Source organism: Oncorhynchus kisutch, linkage group LG12 (assembly GCF_002021735.2).
Source record: "Oncorhynchus kisutch isolate 150728-3 linkage group LG12, Okis_V2, whole genome shotgun sequence".
Lineage (NCBI taxonomy): Eukaryota > Metazoa > Chordata > Actinopteri > Salmoniformes > Salmonidae > Oncorhynchus > Oncorhynchus kisutch.
Genome location: NC_034185.2, coordinates 32,131,424 through 32,158,988, shown reverse-complemented (window position 1 = coordinate 32,158,988; position 27,565 = coordinate 32,131,424). Strand labels below are relative to the sequence as shown.

At 43.1% G+C, this 27,565-nt stretch overlaps 1 protein-coding gene and 1 pseudogene across 1 annotated transcript; both read right to left on the bottom strand.

The window, feature by feature from the left end:
* Nucleotides 1-950: 950 nt before the first annotated feature.
* On the bottom strand, nucleotides 951-20,134 carry LOC109901396 (26S proteasome regulatory subunit 4-like; annotated as a pseudogene).
* LOC109900878 (potassium channel subfamily K member 13-like) lies at nucleotides 19,024-27,565 on the bottom strand. Its single transcript, XM_020496753.2, has 4 exons — nucleotides 26,427-27,565; nucleotides 24,071-24,618; nucleotides 23,513-23,740; nucleotides 19,024-23,185 (listed from the first exon to the last, which is right to left on the bottom strand). Exons 1-4 carry the CDS (start codon nucleotides 26,761-26,763, stop codon nucleotides 23,030-23,032), a joined length of 1,269 nt encoding a protein of 422 aa, XP_020352342.1. The 5' UTR covers nucleotides 26,764-27,565; the 3' UTR covers nucleotides 19,024-23,029.

Below are 27,565 nucleotides of genomic sequence, written 5' to 3'. Positions count from 1 at the left end.
TCTATCGGTCTGACATGCTGCTCAGACTCGATGCTGGGAGGTGCAAGTATTTTCATTGGATGATATGCAACCTACTAGAAAGTATTTCTAAATGCACGCGAAATTTAAGAGTGGAGCATGGTTGCGGTGGTGTAAATAAATGTAATTGGGCTAAAGCTGCAACACTGCTCTCTAAATTTTATTTGAACAGTTTTGCCTTCATAACAGTATGTTGTATTTGTTGCTTTGATAAAGAGTTCATAAGGCCAAATATAAAAATGTTTTCAAGGAAAGCTATTTCAGGATTTAGCATCGGTTACAGTAGTTTTTAATTGAGTAAATGATTGGGTTCGATTGATGAAAACAAATACCAGATTTTATGCGATATTCGTTGTCCAGGAACTGTGACCGGCCTATTCTCACGTCCAGTTTATTTTGTCAGTGCGATTATTATAAAAACACGCACTGTTGGCGCCACTTAGTGGTGAATGATGAGAATGCTTCTCCCTCTGGCCACAGAGAAATCCAGTTGCAAACCCAATCAGTTTCTGTCTGTCAGAACATTAAAGTATTTGAATAATCTATGAAGTCTTTAAGAAGTCTCTGCCCGCATCGGAAGGTTGTTAAAGTCACCCTCAACACATTAGAAGTCAATGACAATGAAGAGAAGTCCTCAGATATGTCCAGGATATATCTGAAAGGTCAACAGTGGGCCTGTCAATCAAATCTCAGTTCAATGGTAAAATTTGAATAAATATGTACCAGAACATGGAAACAAGGTTAGCCTTTATTATTATATGACAGTCCCACATTACATATGTTTTATTACACAGTAATAACCAGTAGTTATAACTACCAACAGTCTCTAATGCCGGCATGTATGGTGTGGCTCAGACATCCTCAACAGATTTTATCCTTGGCAGGCCAAATGGCTCATTACAATTCGCCCCTCCTTCCTCTCCTGTCTCTCTGGCCCTACTATACGCTACGCTTGATTTAAAGTTTTCTTCGGGTTTGCTGAATGTGCTGCAATGTGCGCTGCGTTGCAGTTGAACTGCGTGACAGAGTTAATAAGGGGGATGACATGGAGAGTGATCAGGGCTGCGTGCGGCATTTTCACCTAATCCCAAAACGAAACTGTATGGGCTAGCGAGCGTTCTGCTGAATACAAAGTTATACATGGCCCCACATCAAGAGGAATTAAATCGATGCTGCGTCTCTGCGTCTCACGTGTCAAATGAACTGCAGCTGCGCAACGGCACACAAAAAGCAGATTAATTTGTGCTCTTAAACTCAGTGTACTGGAAAAGGGGTGAACATAGGGGAGGATCACTGAAATGGGGATTGGAAATGAGTAGCTTCTGAGAGGCCCGGAAGGATTCGGAGGAGCTGATTTGTTCCAGTGTGTGCACGCACGTGTATAACATGTCTTTTTTCATATCAAAGCGATATACTACACTTCCTATTAAAACAGACAGAAGTGATGTGAGGGACTATTTAGATGTGTGTCCGGGTGACTGCTTCTGGGGTGGCTCCTAAACGACGTCGTGTGCGTGAGATACTGGAACATTCCTGTTATTAATGGTGGTCTTCTTTTAAGCAAAGAGAAAGAGGGGATTGAGATAGTAAAGAGAGATACACTAGTTTCAGCATCAGGACATGAGTTGCATCCTCCTCCTTAGTTCCGTTATTCTGTCTTGGGAATCAGACAGACCCATGCAACCAAGAGGAATAGAGTGATATCCCTTAAGTGTGACTATGAAGAAACAGGGCATCTGTATAAACAGTATGTACAAGTGTTGTCTGAAGTCTAAATACTACTGGAACTACTGGATGGTGATTGAGCGGAATAAATCAAATGGGATTCATTTTCCGCAAAATAAACAGAGAAAGATTGTTACTGGGGCTGATGAACCAGTTATGGAACCCAGACGTGGGTATGATGCAGACTGTACGCTATTGAACACTACTTATACTCTAGCCTAGATTTGCAGGCTTCTCCAATGAAGACCAAACTTTAGGACAACTGACTATGTGACACTACCTGTACTAAACGGAGCACGGAGGGAAATGAGAGTAATCATACACGGAACGAGGAATAAGAACACTTCTCTCCCATTCAAATTCTTGTATTTATCGTCAGAGTTCAGAGTACCGTCCGGCGTACCCTCCTGAAGTCCAAACAGGACTTCTTGAAGTCTTCATCGGTGACCTCCATTCTGCGCTCTCTCAGGGCCATGAGGCCTTCCTCGGTGCAGATCGCCTGGAGGAGGGGGAGAAAGAGAGGAGAAAGGTCAACTCAGGTCAGCCTCAAAAGATCAGGGCCTGTATTCACAAATAGTATTGGGAATAGGAGTACTGATCTAGCATCAGTTTTGTCTTTTATGTCATAATGAATAAGAATATATGGACACGGAAGACCTGATCCTAGACTTAACTCTCTCAGATCCATGACTGCAAGGAAGGAGGGAGGCATTCTGAAAGTAGCCGAAAAAGGCCCAGGAGAATCCTTTCAGGATTTACCTTAAAAGAACTGCCGCTAGAGGGCAGCACAGTCAAGTCAAATATACTAAATCTGGTTTAGCTCGAGGCCGTTTGAGAATCATGTTTTCCCTAAAGTGGCTGCAAACATTCCTAAAACCACACACCTAAAGCAGTTGAAACCCATGGAGGCCAACTCTTTGTTGGCAGGCAAGGGGCAACAGTGCTAGATAGGGGGATTACCCCACCTTAGTAGTGGTAATGCAGTGTTTTTTAAAATACTTTTTTGGGTAACTGTATCGCCATGGCCTATGCTCTTATGAGTCTTCCCAATGACCATGCAGATAGACCAGGTACCCAGATTGAGGACCACTGTTGTAGAGGAAACCCTGGACATCCATATCTTGATGTCAGCAACTGACAGGTCATCCTTGGCCAGGATCAGGTCGTCCAGGGTGACGTCGTCGGCTACAGTCATCCTGCTGGCGTGGATGTTGAAGATCCTCCTCTTGGTCTTCTCATCAGGCAGAGGGAACTCTATCTTTCTGTCAATACGACCTGGAAAAAAAACATAGGGAAGGGGGTGAGGGGCATGGAATATCAAAGCGAGGGAATGGCCGTTCGGTTCTACTCATTCTGATTCTAGAACAGAATACTTATTGACATTGACTCAACACTGTGGGAAGAAAAGAAAGACGCCTTGCTCAAATGGCTTCAGTGAATGTTGTTTCCTTTAAATCAGAGTTTTGTAAAGTCCTCTGAGAGCTCCATCCGTTGTTCGCTCAAGGTCAAGAGGTCAGTTCCACAGATGGAGCTCAGAAGGAGGAAATTAATCTGCATTCATTTTATAGGAGAATCTCGATCCTCAATATACACTTCAACTGAGGTCGTTTTATCCCTGTCTAAGAGTCCCGCTCTACCGGTCGATTTTAATATGATACACGATACAAAAATAGGCTCTATCTTTCAGATACTCATGAGAGAGAGCATCTTACCAGGTCTGATGAATGCAGGGTCTAGGGTCTCTATCCTGTCGGGGGCCATGATCACCTTGACATCTCCTCTGGAGTCAAAACCGTCCATCTGGTTGAGCAGCTCCAACATGGTCCTCTGGATCTCCCTCTCTCCTCCAGAGTCAGACTCATATCTACACATGGAGAGAAAAACAATGTTTAGTCACACCTAAAGGGAAGAGAAACAGTAGTTGGCACATTCCCAAATCAACAAGTCAGATCCAGTAATTGTCAATATGGTTGGATTTGGTTGGTATAAGCAAAATGGTTCAACTTTCACCAAGCCTATCAGAGGGCAAGGTGGAGCTATTAAACAGGGGCGGCAGGGTAGCCTAGTGGTTAGAGCGTTGGATTGGTAACCAGAAGGTTGCAAGTTCCAACCCCCGAGCTGACAAGGTACTAATCTGTCATTCTGCCCCTGAACAGGCAGTTAACCCACTGTTCCTAGGCAGTCATTGAAAATAAGAATTTGTTCTTAACTGACTTGCCTAGTTAAAAATAAAAAAACAACCTTGCTATGCCTATTCCTATCATTTAAAGCTACAATATGTAACTTTTGGGGCGGCCTGACCAAATTCACATAGAAACGTGTATTATAGAGCAGGGCTATTACAATAAGGTACTTAATTGTTAAACAGAAATTATTTAATATAAAAACTACTGCATTGGGCCTTTAAATGACATAATTTAAGAACGTGGTTGTAGTAAGTACCGTTTAGTGCCGATGGCGTCTATCTCGTCGATAAAGACGATAGATGGTGCCTGTTCCTCGGCCCACTCTGAACAGCTCTCGGACCAGCTTGGGCCTGTCTCCCTGGTACTTCTGGATCAGCTCTGAGCCAACCACACGCAGGAATGTAGCTGATGTCTGGTTGGCCACCGCCTTGGCCAGCAGGATCTTACCTAACACACAGAGAGAAGCACAGGCACACAAACATATTAGCAGAGACGCACAAACAGGCACAGGTATGCACGTACTCAGGGTGGGTGAGGGGCAGCTCCACGGACTCCTACAGAACAACAGCGTCACAGTCAGAAGCAGACTGAATTATTTTAGGAAAACAGTCCTAATGTTGGGAAGAAAACAGCCGTACGTTGTCCCCCAGAGTCACGTTTGTTTATTTTGCAAGCTATAGCACACAATATTTGACATAAAGTAGGTTTTTAAAAAAGGACTATAGGGTTCTGTATGCTTCCGTGTTTTTTTTTTTGCCAAGGAAAATCTGGAATCTCGATACCGGTATCCTAACAAACAGTGAATGACTACAGGCTGTCCAGAGAGTGTCCAGAGAGTCTAGTATAGGCTATTTACATAACGTGGTACTCATCTCATTTCGGATAAAATGCTTAAAATACTTACTAAGCAGTTACAAGGTATGCCGTTTAGTGGAGTCCTCTTCTTGTACCTTGATCTCCTGGATCTGGCTGTCCTGTCCTCCTATGTCAGCGCAGGTCTCCTGAGGGGCCTTCTCCACCTTCCTCACCGTGACCAGGGGATCAGTGTCGTCCATCAGGACACCAATCACGGCATGGACCTAGAGGACAGACACGGATCAGAGAATAGGGACAGAGTCAGTCAACGTCACTCACTACTCAACCCAAACATAATAATAAATACTTTTCCCACCAAACGAATGAAATTTGCTTTGGACACATTTTTGTCATTTAGCAGACGCTCGTATCCACAGTTAGTGCGTAAAACCTATACCCTTTTCACACTATTGTTCTGACCGAACCAAACTATGCCGATTCAGATATTTTTTCCCACATTGTCCTTTTCAGAACGTTTCCAGCAACTATGCTGGATGCATAACCACGCCAGCCCAGTACAGCTCGGTTTGACTCGGCTCAGTAGTGCAAAAAGCCCTATAAAATATGTTTTGTGTAGCTTGTGGTTGAGTAGTATAGAGCACATAAAGGTAACTGTCAAATTAAAAGGAACCACTTGAGTAAATAAAGGATACAAATATATTGAAAGCAGATGCTTCCACACAGGTGTGGTTCCTTAGTTAATTAAGAAATGAACATCCCATCATGCTTAGGGTCATGTATAAAAATGCCCAGTTGCCCATTATTTTGTCTGCAATGGCTAGAAGAGATCTCAGTGACTTTGAAAGGGGGCCTCAAAGGAGCCTCGTGGGTTTAAAGGGTGTGTGTGTCTCAGTCACCAGATCTCAACCCAATTGAACACTTATGGGAGATTATGGAGTAGCGCCTGAGACAGTGTTTTCTACCACCATCAACAAAACACCAAATTATTTAATTTCTCGTGGAAAAATAGTATCAGATCCCTCCGATAGAGTTCCAGACACTTGTAGAATCTATGCCAAGGCGCATTGAAGCTGTTCTGGCTCGTGGCGGCCCAACATCCTATTAAGACACTCTATGTTGGTGTTTCCTTTATTTTGGCAGTTACGTGTATATATTTCAGCACCTTGTGGTTGAGTAGTACGTAACAGCTATATGTCAGTACCTTGGGGTTGAGTAGTACATAGTTCTGAGCGATTAACCAACATTTCAGTTATTTTTTAAATATATATAGTCGGCTCAATTATTTGAATTCCATTTCGTTCCTTTTTTTTCTGGGAGCTTAATGCGCACAATGTGCAGTTTCTCTAGAGATAAATCAGATCAAGCCCGAACTGTGCGATGTAGTAAGGAGTTACCAACAGGCCAATATTCTACATAGTTTAGCGCAGAAAACTTGGTAAATGACAACAACCATAATGTATCGCACGCCTACTAGTCCGGCCTGTGTGTTTCTTTGAAGCCCGCTACGTTAGCTTAGTGTGGGACAGAGAGAGAAGACAAGAGGGATAGAGAGCAGTTGCTTCCCAAAGTATCTCTACTTGAAAATACATGCTCTAAGTGGTCGATAGTTGGCATTCAGCAGTCATTAAAAAAAGTATGCCTTATTTACTTTAAAGAACTACTAAAATAGTGATTTTGTCAGACAGCATAGGCAGCAGCACTATAAAGACTAGATGACTTGGAATGAAATAATACAGTCATCAAATAAAAACAAATGCAACATACACAGCAACTGATATATATATATATATATATATATATATATATATATATATATATATATATTTTAAAGTAATGTGAATAAATGGTTAATGAGTGAAAAGCAGTAATGTCACTGCCATCATGGGACTTGTATTCATTGTTTTATTCTGTGTTGTTACAGCATTCAACCCACATAATGCATATAATGTCAAAAATGATTGAACCAACCTTGTAGGACAGAGCAGATATGTCAGTACCTTGTGGTTGAGTAGTACTGATCAGATAAACACCTTCCTAATATTAATATAGGCACTTCAATCATTTCTCTTGTCCATTCCCCCTCTGAATGGCACACATACACAATCCATGTCTCAATTGTCTCAAGGCTTAAAAATCATTCTATAACCTGCACATCCTCCCCTTCGTCTACACTGATTGAAGTGGATTTAACAAGTGACATCAATAAGGGACCCTAGCTTTCACCTGGATTCAGCTGGTCAGCATATGTCATGGAAAGAGCAAGTGTCCTTAATGTTCAGTACACTCAGCGTATGTTCATACCTTGTGGTTGAGTAGTACAGAGCAGATATACACTGAGGAAAAAGATCAACACAACACGTAAAATGTTGGTCCCATGTTTCATCAGCTGACATAAAAGATTGGCAAACATTCCATTTGCAAAAAAACGTATTTCTCTCAAATGTCCCTGTTAGTGAGCATTTCTCCCTTGCCAATATAATCCATCCACCTGACAGGTGTGGCCTGTCAAGAAGATGATTAAACAGCATGATCATTATACAGGTGCACCTTGTGCTGGGGACAATCAAAGGCCACTCTAAAATGTGCAGTTCTGTCACACAACAGAAGTTCTGAGGGAGCGTGTAATTGGCATACTGACTGCAGGAATGTCCACCAGAGCTGTTGCCAGAGAATTGAGTGTTCTCTACCATTAGTTGCCTCCAACGTTGTTTTAGAGAATTTGGCAGTACGTCCAACCGGCCTCACAACCGCAGATCACATGTATGGCGTTGTGTGGGCGAGCGGTTTGTTGATGAACGTTGTGAACAGAGTGTCCCATGGTGGCAGTGGGGTTATGGTATGGGCAGGCATAAGCTACGGACAACACAATTGCATTTTAGATACTGTGACGAGATCCTGAGGCCCATTGTCGTGCCATTCGTGATTTCTTCAGACAGTATGAAATGTAACTCAGTAAAATCTTGGAAATTGCTGCATGCTTCGTTTATATTTTTGTTCAGTATATGTCAGTACCTTTTGTTTGTGTAGTACGAAGCAGAGATATGTCAGTATCTAGTGGTTGAGTAGTACGGAGCAGAAATATATATACATACACATACACACACGTAACTGCCAAAATAAAGGAAAAACCAACATAATGGCATATGCCATGGCATATGGCTTACATCATTTTCATGCTCATCAAACTATTCAGTGACCACTCGTGCCCTGTGGATCGGGGCATTGTCATCCTATGGGGGCATTGCCAGGGTAGCCAAAACAATGTCCTGCCCAGCATTTGTATACATGATCCTAAGCATGATGGGATGTTAATTGCTGAATTAACTCAGGAACCAAATATGTGTGGAAGCACTTGCTTTCAATACACTTTGCATCCCTCATTTACTCAAGTGTTTCCTTTATTTTGTCAGTTACCTGTATCTCGATGGTCTACTCAGTACCGCCTGTTTCTCCTCCTGGGGTTTAAAGGAATATAGCATTATATGTAATGTAGTATTATATATCTCCATGTTCAGTACTTCCTGTTTCTCTTCCAGGGGTTTCATCTACTCCTGGTTCCTGATAAACTCCTCCATCAGCAGGTAGTCTTTGATCCTCTCCTGCTTCAGCAGCTTCAGCCTGCAGTGGGTGTGAGGGGTGACTGTAGAGGGAGATACAATACATTATCACTATAGTTTTTCTTGACAAGCGAGTGAGTGAGAAATGACATAGCTAGAGAGTTAGGAATGATGCAGAGACAGATACTAGATATTAAGCCGATGGGTCCGTTTTAAAGAGAGATTCGAAGTGAGATGACATAACAACGTTACCCAAAGGTAGCTTGCTAGCCGCATCAGGTCCCATGCTTTTTTTCGTCCCCTTCCCAACTCTGGTGAGGATGGGAGGCTCATACTTCTTCTTCTCCAATAAACATATGATATGGTTACATGGTTAGTGACAGTAGAATAAAACAGGTTAACACAGACATCTGAAAGATCCAGGTGAGGAGATGTGGTTGTCAGAGGCTCTGGTTGTTGCCATGTCCTTCTCACATTGTCATCCTTCTTGCCTCTTCCTTGGCCCCCACTCTGGCTTTGATCCTGAAATTATAAACACAACACATTAGCTAAGTTAGCTAGCTAGATATCCTGTTTAACCTTGAACAAGACTTAGTGTTGGTAGACTTTATTGGCTAACTAGCTAGTTAACGTTACTTCAGCTATTTAGCTGCTGACGGGTTATTTGAGTTGACCACAGACTCAACATGGAGTACTAAATGCTTAGGATGATTAAGTTAGTCATCACAGCAATTTATTTCCTGATTGGGGTGTCAGCATGAAAGCTAGCTGCCGCTACCGGCAAACAACGCTGTAACTTTATTCAATGTAAGACGAGCTACTGTACTGTTAGCTAGCTAACACATTGCTTAACTTAGCTGACAATTTTATTTGTATTTTTTTATTTCACCTTTCATTTAACCAGGTAGGTTAGTTGAGAACAAGTTCTCATTTACAACTGAGACCTGGCCAAGATGAAGCAAAGCAGTGCGACACAAACAACAACACAGAGTTACGAAGGGAATTAACAAGCGTACAGTCAATAACACAATAGAAAAAAAAGAAAGTCTATATAGAGTGTGTGCAAATGGCATGAGGAGGTAAGGCAATAAATAGGCCATAGTAGCAAGTAATTACATTTTAGCAAATTAACACCGGAGTGATAGATGTGCAGATGATAATGTGCAAGTAGAAATACTGGTGTGCAAAAGAGCAGAAAAGTAAATAAAAACAATATGGGGATGAGGTAGGTAGATTGGATGGGCTGTTTACAGATGGGCTATGTACAGCTGCAGCGATCGGTTAGCTGCTCAGATAGCTGATGTTTAAAGTTAGTGAGGGAAATATAAGTCTCCAGCTTCAGCGATTTTTGCAATTCGTTCCAGTCATTGGCAGCAGAGAATTGGAAGGAAAGGCGGCCAAAGCAGGTGTTGTCTTTGGGGATGACCAGTGAGATAAAGCTGCTGGAAAACGTGCTACGGGTGGGAGTTGTTATCGTGACCAGTGAGCTGAGATAAACTGGAGCTTTACCTAGCAAAAACTTATAGATGACCTGGAGCCAATGGGTCTGGCGACGAATATGTAGCGAGTGCCAGCTGACGAGAGCATACAGGTCGCAGTGATGGGTGGTGTATGGGCTTGGCACTGTGATAGACTGCATCCAGTTTGCAGAGTAGAGTGTTGGAGGCTATTTTGTAGATGACATCACCGAAGTTGAGGATCGGTAGGATAGTCAGTTTTACGAGGGTATGTTTGGCGGCGTGAGTGAAGGAGGATTTGTTGCGCAATAGGAAGCCGGTTCTAGATTTAATTTTGGATTGGAGGTGTTTAATATGAGTCTAGAAGGAGAGTTTACAGTCTAGCTAGACACCTAGGTATTTGTAGTTGTCCACATTTTCTAACTCGTGAGTAGTGAGGCTAGTCGGGCAGGCGGGTGCGGGCAGCGAATTGTTGAAAAGCATGCATTTAGTTTTACTAGCGTTTAAGAGCAGTTGGAGGCCACGGAAGGAGTGTTGTATGGCATTGAAGCTCGTTTATAGGTTTGTTAACACAGTGTCCAAAGAAGGGCCAGAGGTATACAGAATGGTATCGTCTGCGTAGAGGTGGATCAGGGAATCAGTAAGAGCGACATCGTTGATATATACAGAGAAAAGAGTTGGCCAGAGAATTGAACCCTGTGGCACCCCCATAGAGACTGCCAGAGGTCCGGACAACAGGCCCTCCGATTTGACACACTGAACTCTGTCTGAGAAGTAGATGGTGAACCAGGCAAGGCAGTCATTTGAGAAACCAAGGCTGTTGAGTCTGCAGATAAGAATGTGGTTATTGACAGAGTTGAAAGCCTTGGCAAGGTCGATGAAGACGGCTGCACAGTACTGTCTTTTATTGATGGTTATGATATCGTTTAGTACCTTGAGTGTGGCTGAGGTGCACCCGTGACCAGCTCGGAAACCGGATTGCACAGCGGAGAAGGTACGGTGGGATTCGAAATGGTCAGTGATCTGTTTATTGACTTGGCTTTCGAAGACTTTAGAAAGGCAGGGCATGATGGATATAGGTCTGTAACAGTTTGGGCCTAGAGTGTCACCCCCTTTGAAGAGGGGGATGACTGCGGCAGCTTTCCAATCTTTAGGGATCTCGGATGATACGAAAGAGAGGTTGAGCAGACTGGTAATAGGGGTTGCAACATTTTAGAAAGAGAGGGTCCAGATTGTCTAGCCCAGCTGATTTGTACGGGTCCATGTTTTGCAGCTCTTTCAGAATGTCTGCTATCTGGATGTTTGGTGAAGGAGAAGCTGGGGAGGCTTGGGAAGTTGCTGTGTGGGTGCGGAGCTGTTGGCCGGGGTTGGGGTAGTCAGGAGGAAAGCATAGCTAGCCATAGAGAAATGCTTATTGGAATTCTCGATTATCGTGGATTAATCAGTGGTGACAGTGTTACCTAGCCTCAGTGCAGTTGGCAGCTGGGAGGAAGTGCACTTATTCTCCATGGACTTTACAGTCTCCCAAAACTTTTTGTCGTTAGAGCTACAGGATGCAAATTTCTGTTTGAAAAAGCTAGCCTTTGCTTTCCTGACTGACTGCGTGTATTGGTTCCTGACTTCCTTGAAAAGTTTAATATCGCGGGGACTATTTGATGCTAGTGCAGTCCGCCACAGGGTGTTTTTGTGCTGGTTGAGGGCAGTTAGGTCTGGAGTGAACCAAGGGCTATAACTGTTCTTAGTTCTAAATGTTTTGAAAGGGGCATGCTTATTTAACATGGTGAGGAAATTACTTTTAAAGAACGACCAGGCATCCTCGACTGACGGGATGAGGTCAATAGCCTTCCAGGATACCCGGGCCAGGTCGATTAGAAAGGCCTGCTCGCAGAAGTGTTTTAGGGAGCTTTTGACAGTGATGAGGGGTGGTGGTTTGACCGCGGACCCACAGCAGATGCAGGCGATGAGGCAGTGAGGCAGTTCCTTAATAATTTGTGTGAGATTGAGGGCATCTAGCTTAGATTGTAGGATTTCCGGGGTGTTAAGCATATCCCAGTTTAGGTCACCTAACAGAACGAACTCTGAAGATAGATGGGGGGCAATCAATTCACATTTTGTGTCCAAGGCACAGCTGAGAGCTGAGGAGGTCTATAACAGCTGGCAACAGTTAAAGACTTATTTCTGGAGAGATTAATTTTTACAATTAGAAGCTCGAACTGTTTGGGCATTGACCTGGAAAGAATGACAGAACTTTGCAGGCTATATATGCAGTCGATTGCAACTCCTCCCCCTTTGGCAGTTCTATCTTGACGGAAAATGTTGTAGTTGGGGATGGAAATCTCAGAATGTTTGGTGGCCTTCTTAAGCCAGGATTCAGACACGGCAAGGACATCAGAGTTGGCGGAATGTGCTAAAGCAGTGAGTAAAACTAACTTAGGGAGGAGGCTTCTGATGCTAACATGCATGAAACCAAGGCTTTTTCGGTTACAGAAGTCAACAAATGAGAGTGCCTGGGGACACACATTGCCTGGGTTAACCTCCTCATCACCCGAGGAACAGAGGAAGAGTAGGATGAGGGTACGGCTAAAGGCTATCAAAACTGGTCGTCTAGTGCGTTGGGGACAGAGAACAAAAGGAGCAGATTTCTGGGCGTGGTAGGATAGGTTCAGGTTCATAATGTACAGACAGGGGTATGGTAGGGTGCAGGTACATTGGAGGTAAACACAGGCAGTGAGTGACGATAAGAGAGGTTGCATCTCTGGACGCAGTTATGTGTGGGAGGTGGGACAAAGGAGGCTCCGCAATAAACTAAAACAATGATAACTATCCTAAACAACAGTATACAAGGCATATTAACATTTGAGAGAGACATAAAGCGAGGCATAAAGCAATCACAGGTGTTGATTGGGAGAGCTAGCTAAGACAACAATGGGTAAGACAACAACAGCGAATCAGCTAAGACAACAACAACAGGTAAAATGGCGATGAATGGTCAGAGAGGGTCAGTTAACTACACACAGGGCCTGAGTTCGAGGCTGGGGCGGACAGATAAACAAAAAATATGGAGTACCGTGATTAATTAACAGTCCAGCAGGCATCAGCTATGTAGCCAAGTGATCATAGGGTCCAGTGAACAGCAATAGATGAAACAGGGAAGCCTCTGGGTAGTCGTCACTACCTTGCAAGCGGGAGACACGGCGTTTAAAGTTAGCAGGCCGGGGCTAGGAGAAGCTCCTGCTCTGACGTCCAGCAAAGGCCGGTTGTGGGCACAACAGATGGAGTTACATCGGCAGACCAGTCCTGGTGGAACGGCGGGCTCCGTGTCGACAAAGGGTCCAGGCCAGTTGGTGAAAGAGGTATTGTAGCTGTAGTAATTTTGTTTGCTGGCCGGGAGATGCGCCTGGCTGAGGGTTTTTAATTAGGTTTTTATACAGCCAATGTGTTTCGAAAATATAAAAACTACACCAAATCTCATTTTCTGTATAAAAAAAACCAGATCTCTAATATCAAGCTACACAAATTGGAAGCTAATGTTAAATCCTTGTACTACTTAATCAAAACATGAGCCATAAATACATTTGCTTGTTCACTTACGCATTTAATTGATTTTTTTAACAAAAAAAGATAAGGCCTCGTTGACCTACAAGTCTCCCCTCATAAGGTACATTTGTCACAGAAATATAAAATATGAGCAATTCATTTGTCATACAATAGCATGACTCATACAACTAAATAGATGGTAATTTAGTGGATGGGCCATAATAGCATTGCTTTGGTAAAGCAAATTTACAAGGTTAGCTAGGAAACTAGCTTTACTTTGTTACATTGAATTGCAATTATCGTCATTAGTATGAATATTACATAGTAGGAACCTAAGTTTCCATCAGTGTTTCCCTGTGCCCTAATTACGGAGGGGCAAGTCAGAAAGTATAAAAGTGCCCCTTAGCAGTTGATGGTTGGACAACTAAATGCATAGCAGATGGTGGTGGGCTTGGAAAGGAGTTTCATAGAGTTTGAATAGCTAAAAGGACCTGGGGATAGTGGATGACTGTAGGTTGAGTACAGGGCGTTGTGTACAGGTTGAGTACATAGGAAGAGGCAAGAAAGAGATTTAGACTTGGAAAAGTGGAATATTCTCAGAGTTGGTAATTGGTTAAGGAAAAATGATTGGGAGATGAGGTGAGGTTGAAAAGACTGAGGGAGACAGAGGATGGGTGGTAATCTATTGAATCCAGTAATAACAAGGCAGAGGGTATGTCAAGGAAGATTGGTGTCAAGTTTAGAGTGATCTGGATGCCAGTTCGAGTTCTGGAGGTGAAATGGAAGAGGTGGAAGGTGTGGTGAGGAGCTCGGAGCCTGAGCTTTGCATAGATGGATACCGTTATGATAGAGATACATTTGGTCCAGTGAGAGCGATATTTTTATTTTTTAAGAGGGTGGATCCATGCTTTTAGGCTGATCCATGGGTGGACTCAGGTTTTGTGGAAAATATGGTGGGTTCTGTTGAGTCAGTGAAGGGAACCTGAAGTGGACTTGTGATGTTTCTTCAGATCAGGGAGAGCAGGCGCTCTGTGTGACGTAACTTGGGGAAGACCTGTATCTTGCTTTACGCTTAGGTATAGGGCACCATTGAAGGGAGTGATTTCTGGGGTAGTGTTAAGTGTGGAGGTGGAGCAATTGCAGTTGAAGATTTCATGTGTTTGTGACGCCCCCTACGTTTGGTGCGACACAGATCTGGTGGAGAGTGTGGTGAAACAGATATTTTGAGCTGTGAATGAGTCTTTAACTGATAAAGTAATGTTAGGATATGAGTTAGGATGTTAGAGCTTTTGTCCTGGATCCACTGCCTAGAATGCCAGCATCCCGGAGTCGCCTATTCATTGTTGATATTGAGACTGGTGTTTTGCTGGTACTATTTAATGAAGCTGCCAGTTGAGGACTTGTGTGGCGTCTGTTTCTCAAACTAGACACTCTAATGTACTTGTCCTCAGTTGTGCCCCTGGGCCTCCCACTCCTCTTATTCTGGTTAGAGACAGTTTGCCCTGTTCTGTGATGGGAGTAGTACACAGCGTTGTACGAGATCTTCAGTTTCTTGGCAATTTTTCACATGGAATAGCCTTCGTTTCTCAGAACAAGAATAAACTGACAAGTTTCAGAAGAAAGGTCTTTGTTTCTGGCCATTTTGAGCCTGTAATTGAACACACAAATGCTGATGCTCCAGATACTCAACTAGTGTCAAGACCCGGTTACGTACTCGGGTCTCCGGTGTGAGAAACAGTCACTTAGCAAACTGAGCCACTAATAGTCGGCAGAACCCAGAAGATGAGGCAGACACAGCAGTACTTGGGACGGTGTTTTAATAAAGTAAAAAGGAAAGTTCTTCAGGCAAAAATATAAATCCACAACATCAAAAGTAATTCCAAGAGAAAAAGGTAATCCTCCAGGTCAAAAGGTAAATCCACAAGGTGGTAGGTACAGCAGGAAAAAGCCTCAAAAGATAATCAAAAATAAATAAACGAGAACAAAAACAGAGTACCACGAGAGTCCAACTGGAGTAACAAATGTTCACAGCATCGCTGGGGGTGGGTGCTGACATTCAAACACAGAGCAAAGAACTGAGGAATACATTCAAGGGAAACGAGGCACAGGTGCAAATAATAACTGGAAACAAGGGAAAACAAAAGTGTCAAAAAGCACAATGGGGGCATCTAGTGGCCAAAACCGGAACAACCCTGGCCAAATCCTGACAAGTTTTATTGCTTCTTTAATTAGAACAAAAGTTTCCAGCTAACATAATTGCAAAAGGGTTTTCTAATGATCAATTAGCCTTTTAAAATGATAAACTTGGATTAGCTAACACAACGCGTCATTGGAACACAGGAGTGATGGTTGCTGATAATGGGCCTCTGTACGCCTATGTAGATATTACATAAAAAAATCTGCAGTTTTCAGCTACAATCGTCATTTACAACATGAACAATGTATCACTGTATCTCTGATCAATTTGATGTTATTTTCATGGACAAAAAAATTAGCTTTTCTTTCAAAAACAAGGTCATTTCTAAGTGACCCCGAACTTTTGAACGGTAGTGTATGTTTCAGTAAGCTTGGCTTCTTAGCGTTCAGAGCAATGGTTATCAACTGTACTGCAGAGATGGAACGTAAGTCACAGAAAATAGATGTGGTGGCAGCTGCAGAGACTTCAGAAGTTTTCACAGGGTGTGTTGAGTGGTAGTGTCCCGTCCTCTAAGGTCGTTGCCCTAGGGTAGGATCAGATAGGGTTAAAGTAGTGGAATAATATGGTGGGTTTTAAAGAGTGTAGGGTAATAAAAAAATGAACATAATGTTTTATTTGTCCCAGTTCCCCATTTTGTATCACACAGTGTAATGGCTTTATTCTATAGTTCAGTCCGGGGCGGTAATGCAACATATTGGATGCCAACCACCGTTAAACCCCACCGAAGAAGTTTGCAGTTGAAGGCAGGTGGAGAAAATGGCAGAAGCAGGTTTACAGTAGAGCTCAAATCTAATGGCGGTGGAATCGAGGAAGATTTGACTTTTGTCCAAAAGAATGGAACACTGAGCAAAGTTCTGGTGGAAAACAGAACCTAGGGTTCTGCTCATATCCCCTCTTATCTTGTATGGTTTTTTAAAAGATGAACAGTGCTCAATAGCAAACTTCACGAATTCATTTGGGATATCCAAAGTGGCGGATTAAGTGAAAGCTGTGAGGATCAAAAAGAGTGGGCTTGTTCAGATTTTTTGTATTTCAGCAGAACAGAAAAGGCATGTTGCTTCTCACCGGATTCGAGTAATATGCCGTGTCTTGCGTAGCTCTTCGGAGTAGGGCACCTCTCAATGGGTTAATATCTGCCGTCTCGTGGGAAGTCGATGTTGCTCTAATGAAGAATATCCCAGGTGTGGTCAACACAAGTCGGATGAATCGTGTGGTGAATGGAAACAATGAAAAGAGGCTGTGAAAAGGGTTGAGGGACCGAGTTGTTCAGAAAGTTCATTGGTGGTAGAGTTTGCCTCTCACCAGCAAGACCCAGAAACTTTACATGTAAAAAAAAAGTGGAGTTTGTGGCCAAAGTGGAAAATAAATCCAGAATGATTGACGTCATCGTGTCTACGGCAGAGCGGTTCCTGGAATTACAAGAATTCTCAGCGGAGGAGTTACATGGAGAATTGTCTCAGGCAGTACCACCCTCAGGCCCCAGAACCTGAGTAGAGAATTATGTTTGCTTTTTTGACTGTGGGATGATATTTGTTACACTCTTTATTTTTAGTGTGGATTAATGACTCACACCTGTCCAGTTGGTGGTGACAATGCACTTCATAGGTTGTAGTCTGCCAATCAACCTTGAATAAGAAGAGAACATTTGTACCTGGAATTTAGCAGAGTGTGCTGTCTCGAACCATGCTGTTTTGAAGAACTGTTTGTGTGTGGAAAAAGTTATAGGTAGCGAGCTAAAGCATTGTATCTGCTTTAGTTTTTGAGATTATCAGTTTTTACATAGTGTATATTTATTTATTCGGAACACATTTCCACTGTTGGCAATGTCAATTCTTGCCCTTTTTTCTAAATACTTTTATGTTTGTTAGCTGGACAGGCAAACACTGGCAAGTACTAAGCAACAAACCAATCAACACAGTGAGTCACCTACTATCCAGGTACCATCTCTGCTGATCACGTCTGTCTATCACGTTCTCCGTATCTAAGGTACTAAACACAGCTGTTGACAGTTCGAGAGAGAACTCCGTCCGAACAAACTGCTAAGTCTTTTTTAATATCTGTATTCTATTTAGTTATAGAACAATAACTCCCAACTTTACATAAAACACTGCTATAGATTCTAAAACTAACCTGGTATTGGCAATACTTTCATCGTTCTCAAGTCTGGAAAACAGTTATCTAATAAAGGCCTGTGTCCAGTTGCAGGTGTTTCTACAAACACCAGAGAAAATCCATGTTTTGTATTGAGTGAGCTATATCCCTCTTGTATATGTGTGTAGATCTTTGTTTTGGAAGCACTGTGGGCACGCTGTCATTTACTTCTACATGTGACTGAGGCTGCATCGCATAGAAAGGACTAGTTCCGGCAATGATGCTGGGGAATTCTAGATGTGCGGCAGCTAAGATGGCGAGGAACCTCCTCGCGCAGTACACACATGGATTTACTATCTCTCCTCTCTTGTGTCCTGCTCCCAGAGATCAACCAAGTACTATTTACCAAGCATTGGCGCATCTGATTCACTCACCTGTGAGGAGAACCATCCTAATTTAATTTGAACTAGCCCTCCTGTCACTATTAGACATCGCGACCACATGCATTTGCCTGTTGTCTTTTCTTTGGAGATTTTGTCTTACAAATTCTACACAGTCTAGTGCATTTTGGAGTAGAAGAACACCCACTACAGATACACATGCTTGTTAGAGCATCTCAAAGACCAGGTTACAAACAGATTATGTTTTACCATTGTAACATGAAGTGACGAGAATCCTATTGTCGATGTCAGGAGCCCAGGCTTTTGCCGTAGATGGTGGAGTTCTCGGTCTCCGGACCACACCATTTTTAAGATTGCATTCCACTACGGCACTTCTTTCTTTATATCGGTTGGCTACATTGGTGACCAGGGTGGGATCCTTTCGATACACCTATGGGGCCTGGGCACACTCCTTCTAGAGAGGAGGAATACTGAAGCATGCATTGATGACAGTTCTACAGTCTCCATCAGAGGTCCAGCCTTTTGGCGTAGATGGTAATGCTCTCATTTCTGGACTGCAACGTCATAACATTGTACCCCCCATGGCATGAATCTCTCTCTCTCTCTCTATAAATTGATTGGTAGGCTACACTATATTTAGAAACCTTTGCTATTTGTCTCCGTACTCATTAAATGGTGAAACACTATTTGTGACGGTGTTCTTATTTGGAATGTATATGCATGAGACGTACAATATGGAAAACATGTCTCACACTCAGTCACAGTCAGTAGAATAATGAATGAATGGACCAGAATTTGGGGACATCAACTTTTTGTAAAGTTAGTTAGGCTAGTAATGTAAACCACCTAAATCTATTCTCATTCTGAACATTTAGTATTTGAAACATAAACATTGATTTCCCAACTGCTGTTTCTATAATCCTGCAGGCTCTTCATCATTCTCCATACCTTATATTCCAATGGATCCAACATTATTCATGCCCACCATGGTATTGGGCAGCTGCTGATATTTGAGAACTCATCTGGTTTAGAAATCAAACTCTGGTCATCTTGCACATAGGATACAGTACATTGTGCCTAGCTGTTTTTAAGAGAATATTGTATTGCAAGCTATACTATATGTGTAGGATATGCTGTGTTGGCTAATATTCATGTGCAGCTGTCATTTTTAAACCTCCATTCTAGCATACATGACACACATCTATCTGCGTACATGCTTTTATTTGGGTTTGCAAGGTATATGATTTAATGTTTCTTTAAGCCTGCAGCTATTTACTTGAAATGAAACAAATAATCATGACAAAACATGGTTCGAAAAATGTAATTGACTGACAGAGAGACAGCTAATGAAACATTAGCCTCCTGAGCAGGCACATTGACGTTTACAGTAGCTGGCTAGGCTAGTCAAACTAACATTGGATAACTTTCAATAAATTGGTAAAATGGTCAACGGAGTGGCGTCTTCGTAAGATCAAGACAATTCATATTGCATGCTGCATATTTCAAGTGCACTCGAAAACATATGTATCTTATTTCAGTCTTTGGGAGCTCATCACACACAGACAGACAGCAGCTTGAGTTTTCACCAGGCTCTGTTTACATCTTAGGAGCAGGCCATTGGCTGCATTGAACACAAGGGGTATGTACAGGAGTTCTGATTGGTTCCAAGTTTAGCAGTTTGGTGTTGAAATATACATTTTTATGATAAAATGTGCAAGAATTGAAGGCGCTAACAAATGTTATTGCCATAAGAATGTTTTACTGTCATAAACAAAAAAATCAGCTCCTCTCTCGATTGGGATTGATCAACTTCATGTTCTTTGGCTTTGACCCCCAATCTATTATACCGATTTATGACTTCCTCTTGGCACATACTGTAACAAAAAAGTGGATTAAATGTTTGGAAGCGGAATATCTGATTATTCTTTGCTTCTTTTCCAGGCATTGATTTGGAGTGAAAGCCTGATGTGACTTTATTTACTCGACTAGGCCTATGCATTGAATTGAGATGATGACTCACAGATACCGTATGTTAATCATACTGTATCCTAATTCACTTCTACCCAATAGCCGCATGGGAGCTCTCATAAGCCATTGAGATAATGCACAACTCCCACCATTTCTCTCAGCTCTCTGCGCTCACCCTCATTCGCACATGCTTCATAATGGGATTGTGATTGATATACTTATTGTTGCAGCAATTTACTCCTATTCACATAATGACTTAGGTTTTACTAATCGAATGAATAAGCCAGTCGTTCTACGTCAGTCATCACCTCATGTGCATCTGTCTGGTCTAATTCAAGAGCCTTTGTAAGACTGTTTACCCCGGACAAGCATTAACCACACCAGACTCAAAATAGCCTATCTAGCTCTAGCATGTCAGCACCTTTTAACATTCTTGTTGTTACACGTGCAGGGACATTAGTTTCACAACCCCATGGCCCCAATAGGAAGAAAATCTCCAGTCTCTAGCTTTTCAACACCTCATCTCCATTTCGTCATATCTCAAGTCATCTGTATTTATGTTAGCTATATGTGTTTATCCAGTGTGGCGGCAGTGTTCTTGGGAATGGGCATAAAGGGAATAGTGAGTGGGCAGCCACTTAACACTCAACTCCAGCTAGGAACTCCACAAAGAGCCATTGTGGCTACATGTGATTTGACAAGAGCTTTGAATAACGCAGTGAGTCACCTTCTCTTCTCACACCTCCTGTTTGCTAGGCAGCGGTGAAGAGGCTCCCTCACCCTCTCTCTGCCTCCCTCCTGAGGGACAATAGCCAACTACTAGCCTCGGCTCCCAGGTCTCGCTCATGTTGGTGAAAGCCTGGTAGAGGCTAGTCAACTACTGTTCTCTCTGTGATAAAGTTAGTCCCAAACGGGACAACATACAAACAAGACCACCAGACAAGATCATTTCAGGCGTATCCATATTTTTTCTGTCACATTCTTGTCAGTACTCTACAGTTAGTTGTAATTTCTTTGTCAACAGTATAGTCACCCAATGATACATTGGTTGTTTCAAAATGGATGAAATTACAAAGTAGCAAAAACAAATCTGCTAGTGACAATAAGTAGCAGAGTTGTGTCATTTTCTCAATAATATACTGTACCACCGTTTCAAACCGTGACATGAAATTAGACATGAAATTATATCAGGTCACATTAATTTGCTGACTCATACTGTGGGCTATGCTGTATTCAGACCGCCACACCTGTTATACTGCTTCTCCACTGTAGTGCGTTATTAGAGGTAACAGGGAAGACATGATAAATGGGCTTTTTCTTTTCTCTACGGCTTTTCGGAATAACTAGCTGGGTATTGAGACATTCAGCACGAAAGCTCGCTGTGACGTAAATCTGTAGGAGTCTGTCTCACTAGCACCATGTATAATTTGAGCATCTTCTTCGGTGCGTTCAACAAGGCGTGTGAAGAGGCGTATGTCGCCCCTGCTCCAACCCAATCCATAATGTAGACTGTGATCTGAACAGTTCTGCTCTTCTCTCTCTCTCTCTCTCTCTCTCTCTCTCTCTGCTCATTACTGCTTTCTTTCCCCCAAACTGGCTCTCCTTTTCACAGATCTGTCCATTTCTACTTCTCCGTTTTCTCTTTCACCCAACCGGCCATTTTGTTTTCTCACAGATCCCTTTCTCACTTGTCTCTCTCTTTCTCTCGTTCCAGTTTCAGAATAGAACGAGAACATAACACCTCTGTCATGGAAAGAATGAGAAAAAGGCCCTGAAATAACCTTAGAGAGAGACTTGTTTTTCATAGCATTAATATGAGCATGCTGGCCAGGTCCAGATAGATATGGACAAAAGAGTGATACTTCATTGTTAGAGTCCGTCCGTATGCTGCTGCCTTATGGTGCTTCCACATAGTGTGGTGAAACAGCAAGATAACAGCCCTCTGATAATACGCTCTAAATTGGAATCTCTAAAGAATAGAATTCTGTTTTTCATTTTGGATAGAATAAATAGATATCCATTAGTTTGTAATGGTGCAGTGCTGTGCTGGGTGTTATTGTCTCAAACATAACAGATAACAAGTTCGAGGCGGCAGTGCAATAGAAAACCCATTACAGCTGATGAACATAACAAGTCTGTAGCCATAACCACTCAGACAGAAGCAGGATATTTAGACAGTGTTTCTGTTTGCCACACTCAGCTGTCTCTAAAAGTCTTGCCTGCCTTTTCATAAGGCTGTCTCCCCTTATAGATCGGTTGCGGTTTCTTACACACAGTGGAAATTCAGTATTTTTCTCAGAAGGCTACTTCCCCTGTAGGTGTTTTCTCTGAAAAGCAGGCGAGCGGTGGGTCTTCTTGATCAAGATGACAGTATAGGGTGTTTGTAGTCGTGGTGATGAGCAGTCTGTTGGCTAGCTGTTATTCGCTAGTGATATGAAGAATACCATAGGGTAGTTTGAAACCACTCAGCTACAATGTCTTTGGGTAGCTTTCTGCATTCTGTAGTGTCACCATGGAAACTGCCTCAGTAACTAACCACCAGATTCCAGCAGTAGCTACAGTTGGTTGTGATCCAGATGTGGGTGAAGGAGATGCGCGCACACCAACACACTCATGCACGCACGCACATAGACACTGCCTGATGAACCAGCATGCATCAGAGAAGAATGGGTGGCGGCAGGCAGAGTTCTCTTACAGTGGAACCTCGTTGCGGTATAGGTTGGTACTTCAGGTCAATTATTCTCCTGCGATGGACAGCTTGATTAAGTAGGGCAGACGTATTGTATTTCATTGTCCCTACAGTTATGAAACGGGAAACTTTCTGCACACTGAATGCCACTGCACATCCTTTCCCTTCGCATCTTGATTGGATGTGCGTGACATATTCTGAACTGATGTGGTCTGGCCAGGCTTTAGTCCATGGGGTCAATTATTCTCCTGGAATTGAGTTGGGTATTGTACATTTCTCTATTTGTTCAATTAAAACCAATGTATTTTTAGAGGAAGTCCTGATTTCTTGTGACTGTCTCTCTGGCCAGTCAATCAGTCTGACTTATGTGTATACGTAGGTGTAGGCCTATCTGTCCACGCTGGTCTCTGCCAGGCGGTTGTTCATGATGCCCAGGGCGCCCACCCCTCCGGAGAAGCCATTGTGGCGGGAGCTGGAGCTTGACTGGCGAGGGTGACCGTTAGCCATCTCTGACAGCTGCTTCTGCATGATGGCCAGGTTCACCTGATGAATGGAGAGAAACTAATTCATTACCAAATAAATGTAGAACAAGCGCTGGGTACAGCAATATAGCAGTAAAAACACATCTAATGATACAGCATCAACGTTTCCTGGAACGACCACACGGGCAGGAACCACGATTCGTTTGCACTTCACTTATGCAATTAAATGGCCGGATATAGAGGATCAGGGTACCAAACACTGCAGGATCTGAATCCGATAGGTATATGTGAACACGCCTCAAGTATTTCACATCTGCACAAAGTCTGATCTGGGAACAGCCGTAAACTGTAAGTAGTGGACACATACATGTTCATGTCTTCTCCTCACCTTATTGGCAGCCAAGAAGTCTTTCATGGAGATCATCTCTCCAGACATCCTCCGTCCGTCCGCCTCGCTGTCGTTCACCGCGTCCGTCTCGATGGACAGGTCCCGCCTGGCCCTCAGGTGTCCGGGCACTACCACGTTCCTGCGGGGGTGTCTGGGGTGCGGTTGGTGGCGCCCCCTCCCTGGGCAGCGACATGGCACCTCCAGCCTCCTCAGCAGCCAGTTCAGCACCTCAAAGTCCCAACATAAATGATCAATGGCGATGCTATAATAAAAGTCTTAGAGACTAAGCTTACATGACATTTTTCTGAATACAATTTTTTTTTTTACGATTCCAAAATGAATGGCTACAATAATAACTTTTATTCACAAGTGCTTTTCAAAACACCCAAAGTCACTACTTTACTTAATAAAATGAGCAAGTAACAATAACAACAATCCCACCGGGTTGATGATGATGCAGGCCATTATCAGGTCATTATTGTCAAAGAGTTTTTTATCCTCAATGACTTACCTGGTTAAACCAAAGGCAATAAGAGCTGAAGTATTATGAGCATATACCTGTTTGATGACGATGGAGATGACGTTGAACAGGGAGTAGATACAGCAAACTCCTGTCAGAATAAACAGGAAGTTACCCACCCGGTACGCCATCTGGCTCTCATTCCCCTCGTCGTACGCAAACATCTGGCTGCTCACCATGTCCCCAAACCCAATGGTGCTGAACGCTACGAAGCAGTAGTACAGAGAATCCAGGTAGCCCCAGCCTTCTACAGCAGAGTACATGGCCGAGGCACAGCAGGATACCAAGATGGCGGCGGCGCCCAGGATCAACATCACACAGTACACCGAGGGCTTCCACCCAGCCAGCCCCTCTCCCCTGCCGCCTCTTCCGCTGCCCTCGGAGAGGCGTCGGCGGCCATTTTGCGGAAGCATGGCCTTGCGAAGGTGGCGACGCTCGTGGCAGGACTTGAGGACGAAGGCGATGACGGTGATGACGCGCTCTAGGAAGAGGTTGAAGAACAAGATGGTCGAGGCACAGCCGATCAGGCCGTAGAAGATGAGGAAGATCTTACCACTGATGGTCGCTGGCGTCGTCATTCCAAACCCTGGGAAACATGAAGATGGAAGGATATGTTATTATAAAGAAAACAGTACAGGTCAAAACTAGTAATTATGTTTTTGCTTGAATTTATTACTAATTACACCATGATTGGACAGATAGTAGAATCATTACCATTAGAAAACAACAGTGTGACAATACAATACTGAATCACACTGAACAATGCAGTATGATTTTTAGTTTTATTTCAAATCCTGTTTATTCACAATCCTAAATCAGTCAGCCTGAGCATAATGTACACTGTCAGCTTTCACAGACAGGTGGAAAAGCACATAAGTTGAAGCAACGCTCACACAAGACAGGCCCCAAATAGAAGTGTCAAGCACGCACACAAACACACAAACACGACAGCCTTGCTCTGGCTTTTGGATTGTGTGCGCGTTTTAGCATCTGTACAGTAAGTAAGTTCAGAGTTTGTTCAATGCTGACGGTTAATTGGTTGTTAACAAGCACACCCTCCCTCCCTCTGCCCTGAGTGGAGTGAAGCACCATTCAGTCACATGCACAATGCCTCCTCAGCCACTCACTCGCCTACAGGGTTGCTAATGGTGACAAGAATAATATTATTCTTGATTCTTCACCTTCTCTCTTTCTAGACATCCCCTCATCGCTCTCTCTTCATAATTCTCTCTAATTGACTTCTCTCTCACACTTAACCCTCCCTTTTTACTTCTCTTCCTCTATACCTTTCTTACTTCCCTCTCTCCTCCTCCCTCTTTACCATCCTTTATCACGTCTTTTCTCATTCTCGCCCCACCCCTTTATACTACACTAGGAATGCCTACTTTCAGACCAATGGAGGACCCACAGAATCTCTCACACACACACACACACACACACACACACACACACATACACACACACACACACACACACACACACACACACACACACACACACACACACACACACACACACACACACACACACACACACACAGCAGCTCTTATCTGATGGACAGTGTGAGCCCAGCTGTGATGAATCTCATGATGAATCCATCCATTCCAGCCCTTGACTACATGCTCCCTCTGTTCCATAATGACCATGTTCCATTTCACACTGCATTTAACAATGAGCAGTCAGAGGTGAAAAGGGATCTCTCCACCGCCCCCCCCCCCCAAAGATAAAAAGTAGGGCTTCCTTTTGTCCCCTTATCTAAGTACAAGAAGTATGTATTTAGTATATCTGTACTGAATACAAATGCATTAGCTAAGTTCCTCCAAATCCATTTATTTTCTTTCTTGACATGTAATAAAGTAATCTAGAGGCATTAAGGCTTTTAGCTGTGTGGCTTAGCTACAAAAGATCAGAGATAAGATTGGCTTGTGAGCCATAAACATCCCCTCTTCACCAGGCTTTTGTTTGCCAACACAGTCTCATATCATTCAGACAGAGAGGGAGAGACAGAGAGTTGCTGGAGTTTCCTAGTAATTGGCACTCCAGGCGGCACTAATTTAACAGGGTTTCATATTGAAACCAATTACATGACACACAATAAGACTAATTAAAACTTGATAGGCATGCATATTGAAGCATCCTTTAGTTGGCTGTGATTGTTCTAGTTGTGGAATTATTGAAAATAATTCATAAGAGCACAGCATAGCCTAATTTCCCTTTAAAATTACTCCTAAAAACTACACGTTTTGGAGTGCCAAAAAATATGAACAGCAATTTTGTCCCAAGTAATTTAAATATAAAATTGATTATCTCCTGCTTTCAGCTTTGATTCATGGTGTTGGATATGATGTGTCATGTGTGATAATGAGAGAATCTATAAGCTACATAAAATATCACCTATGGTCGAGACCACAGTCCCCACGAAGTAGAACGCGCCGGTAAAATCCCACCGAGGTCTGATAGTGTCCACGCGAATCCCGGCCAAGTTCGCCTCCTCGTAGTTCCTCAAGAAGTTGTCCAGCTCCCTCTTGCTCAGGTTATTCTTTTGGCTAAACTGTTCAAAACGCTGCGCCCAGCGGTCCTTCGCCTCTGCTTCCATCGGCTGTTCCAGTGCTGAAAAGACAGCGGCACCGCAGAGGAGGTAGAGGATTATAAACACCGCTAACATTAGGAACCTGGCGTTATCCTCGTTGAAGGGACCGAAGCCACAACAGCAGCCGCTCCGGCAGGCCATAATGTAGGCTTGTCACTGTTCAACAGGTGCTGGGAACTCGCCGCATCGTTTTTATTATATAACAAATTACACATTCCTCATTATCCATTGTAATGTTTATCGTGTAAAATAACAAACAGGTTCAGGATAGAAACTCTGATGAAATAGAGTCGGAGGCTGCGGGGATAGAGAGCAGAGATAGCCAGAGAGAAAATGATGAGAGTTTTCCTCGGAGATTCAACAGCTGGTCACCTGTCATTGTGAAAATTCATCGAAGAACAAACACAACAGTAACCATCAACAGTTGTCAAGGCTCTTTGGCCATCAAGTCCAAATGTCCGTTATTATTATCCGTTACAATAAACATATGGCGTTATCCTTCACCTTTCCGCGCTTGTCCAAAATAAATAAACCCATGTTCACCTCTCTGTCAAGTGTTCAAATTGTGTTAACCAAAAAGGCGCACAGTTGAAAAGTGGATTTGAGCGGGTGTGCAAACGAAAAAATAAAATCCACAAACCTTTGGCTGGGGCTGGATATCAAAATAGTTTACGACGCTGCGTTCAATGCGCAACCTCCCTTCGTCTCAAAATACGCCCCTCACAGAGCGCGTTAAGAAGAAGGTGCTTTCGAATAGCTCACATTGAATAGAATTGGTCTTCAAATGGTGTACTCTGTACAAACCCAAGGCTGTTATAGTCAACTGCAATATGTTTTGTCTGTCTGCAACAGTGCGCGTCTAACTGACCTCCACATCAAGGGACGCCGAGGGCATCGACTGGGCTACACACTCTGAACACGCCTCAGTCACAAACTCACCCAC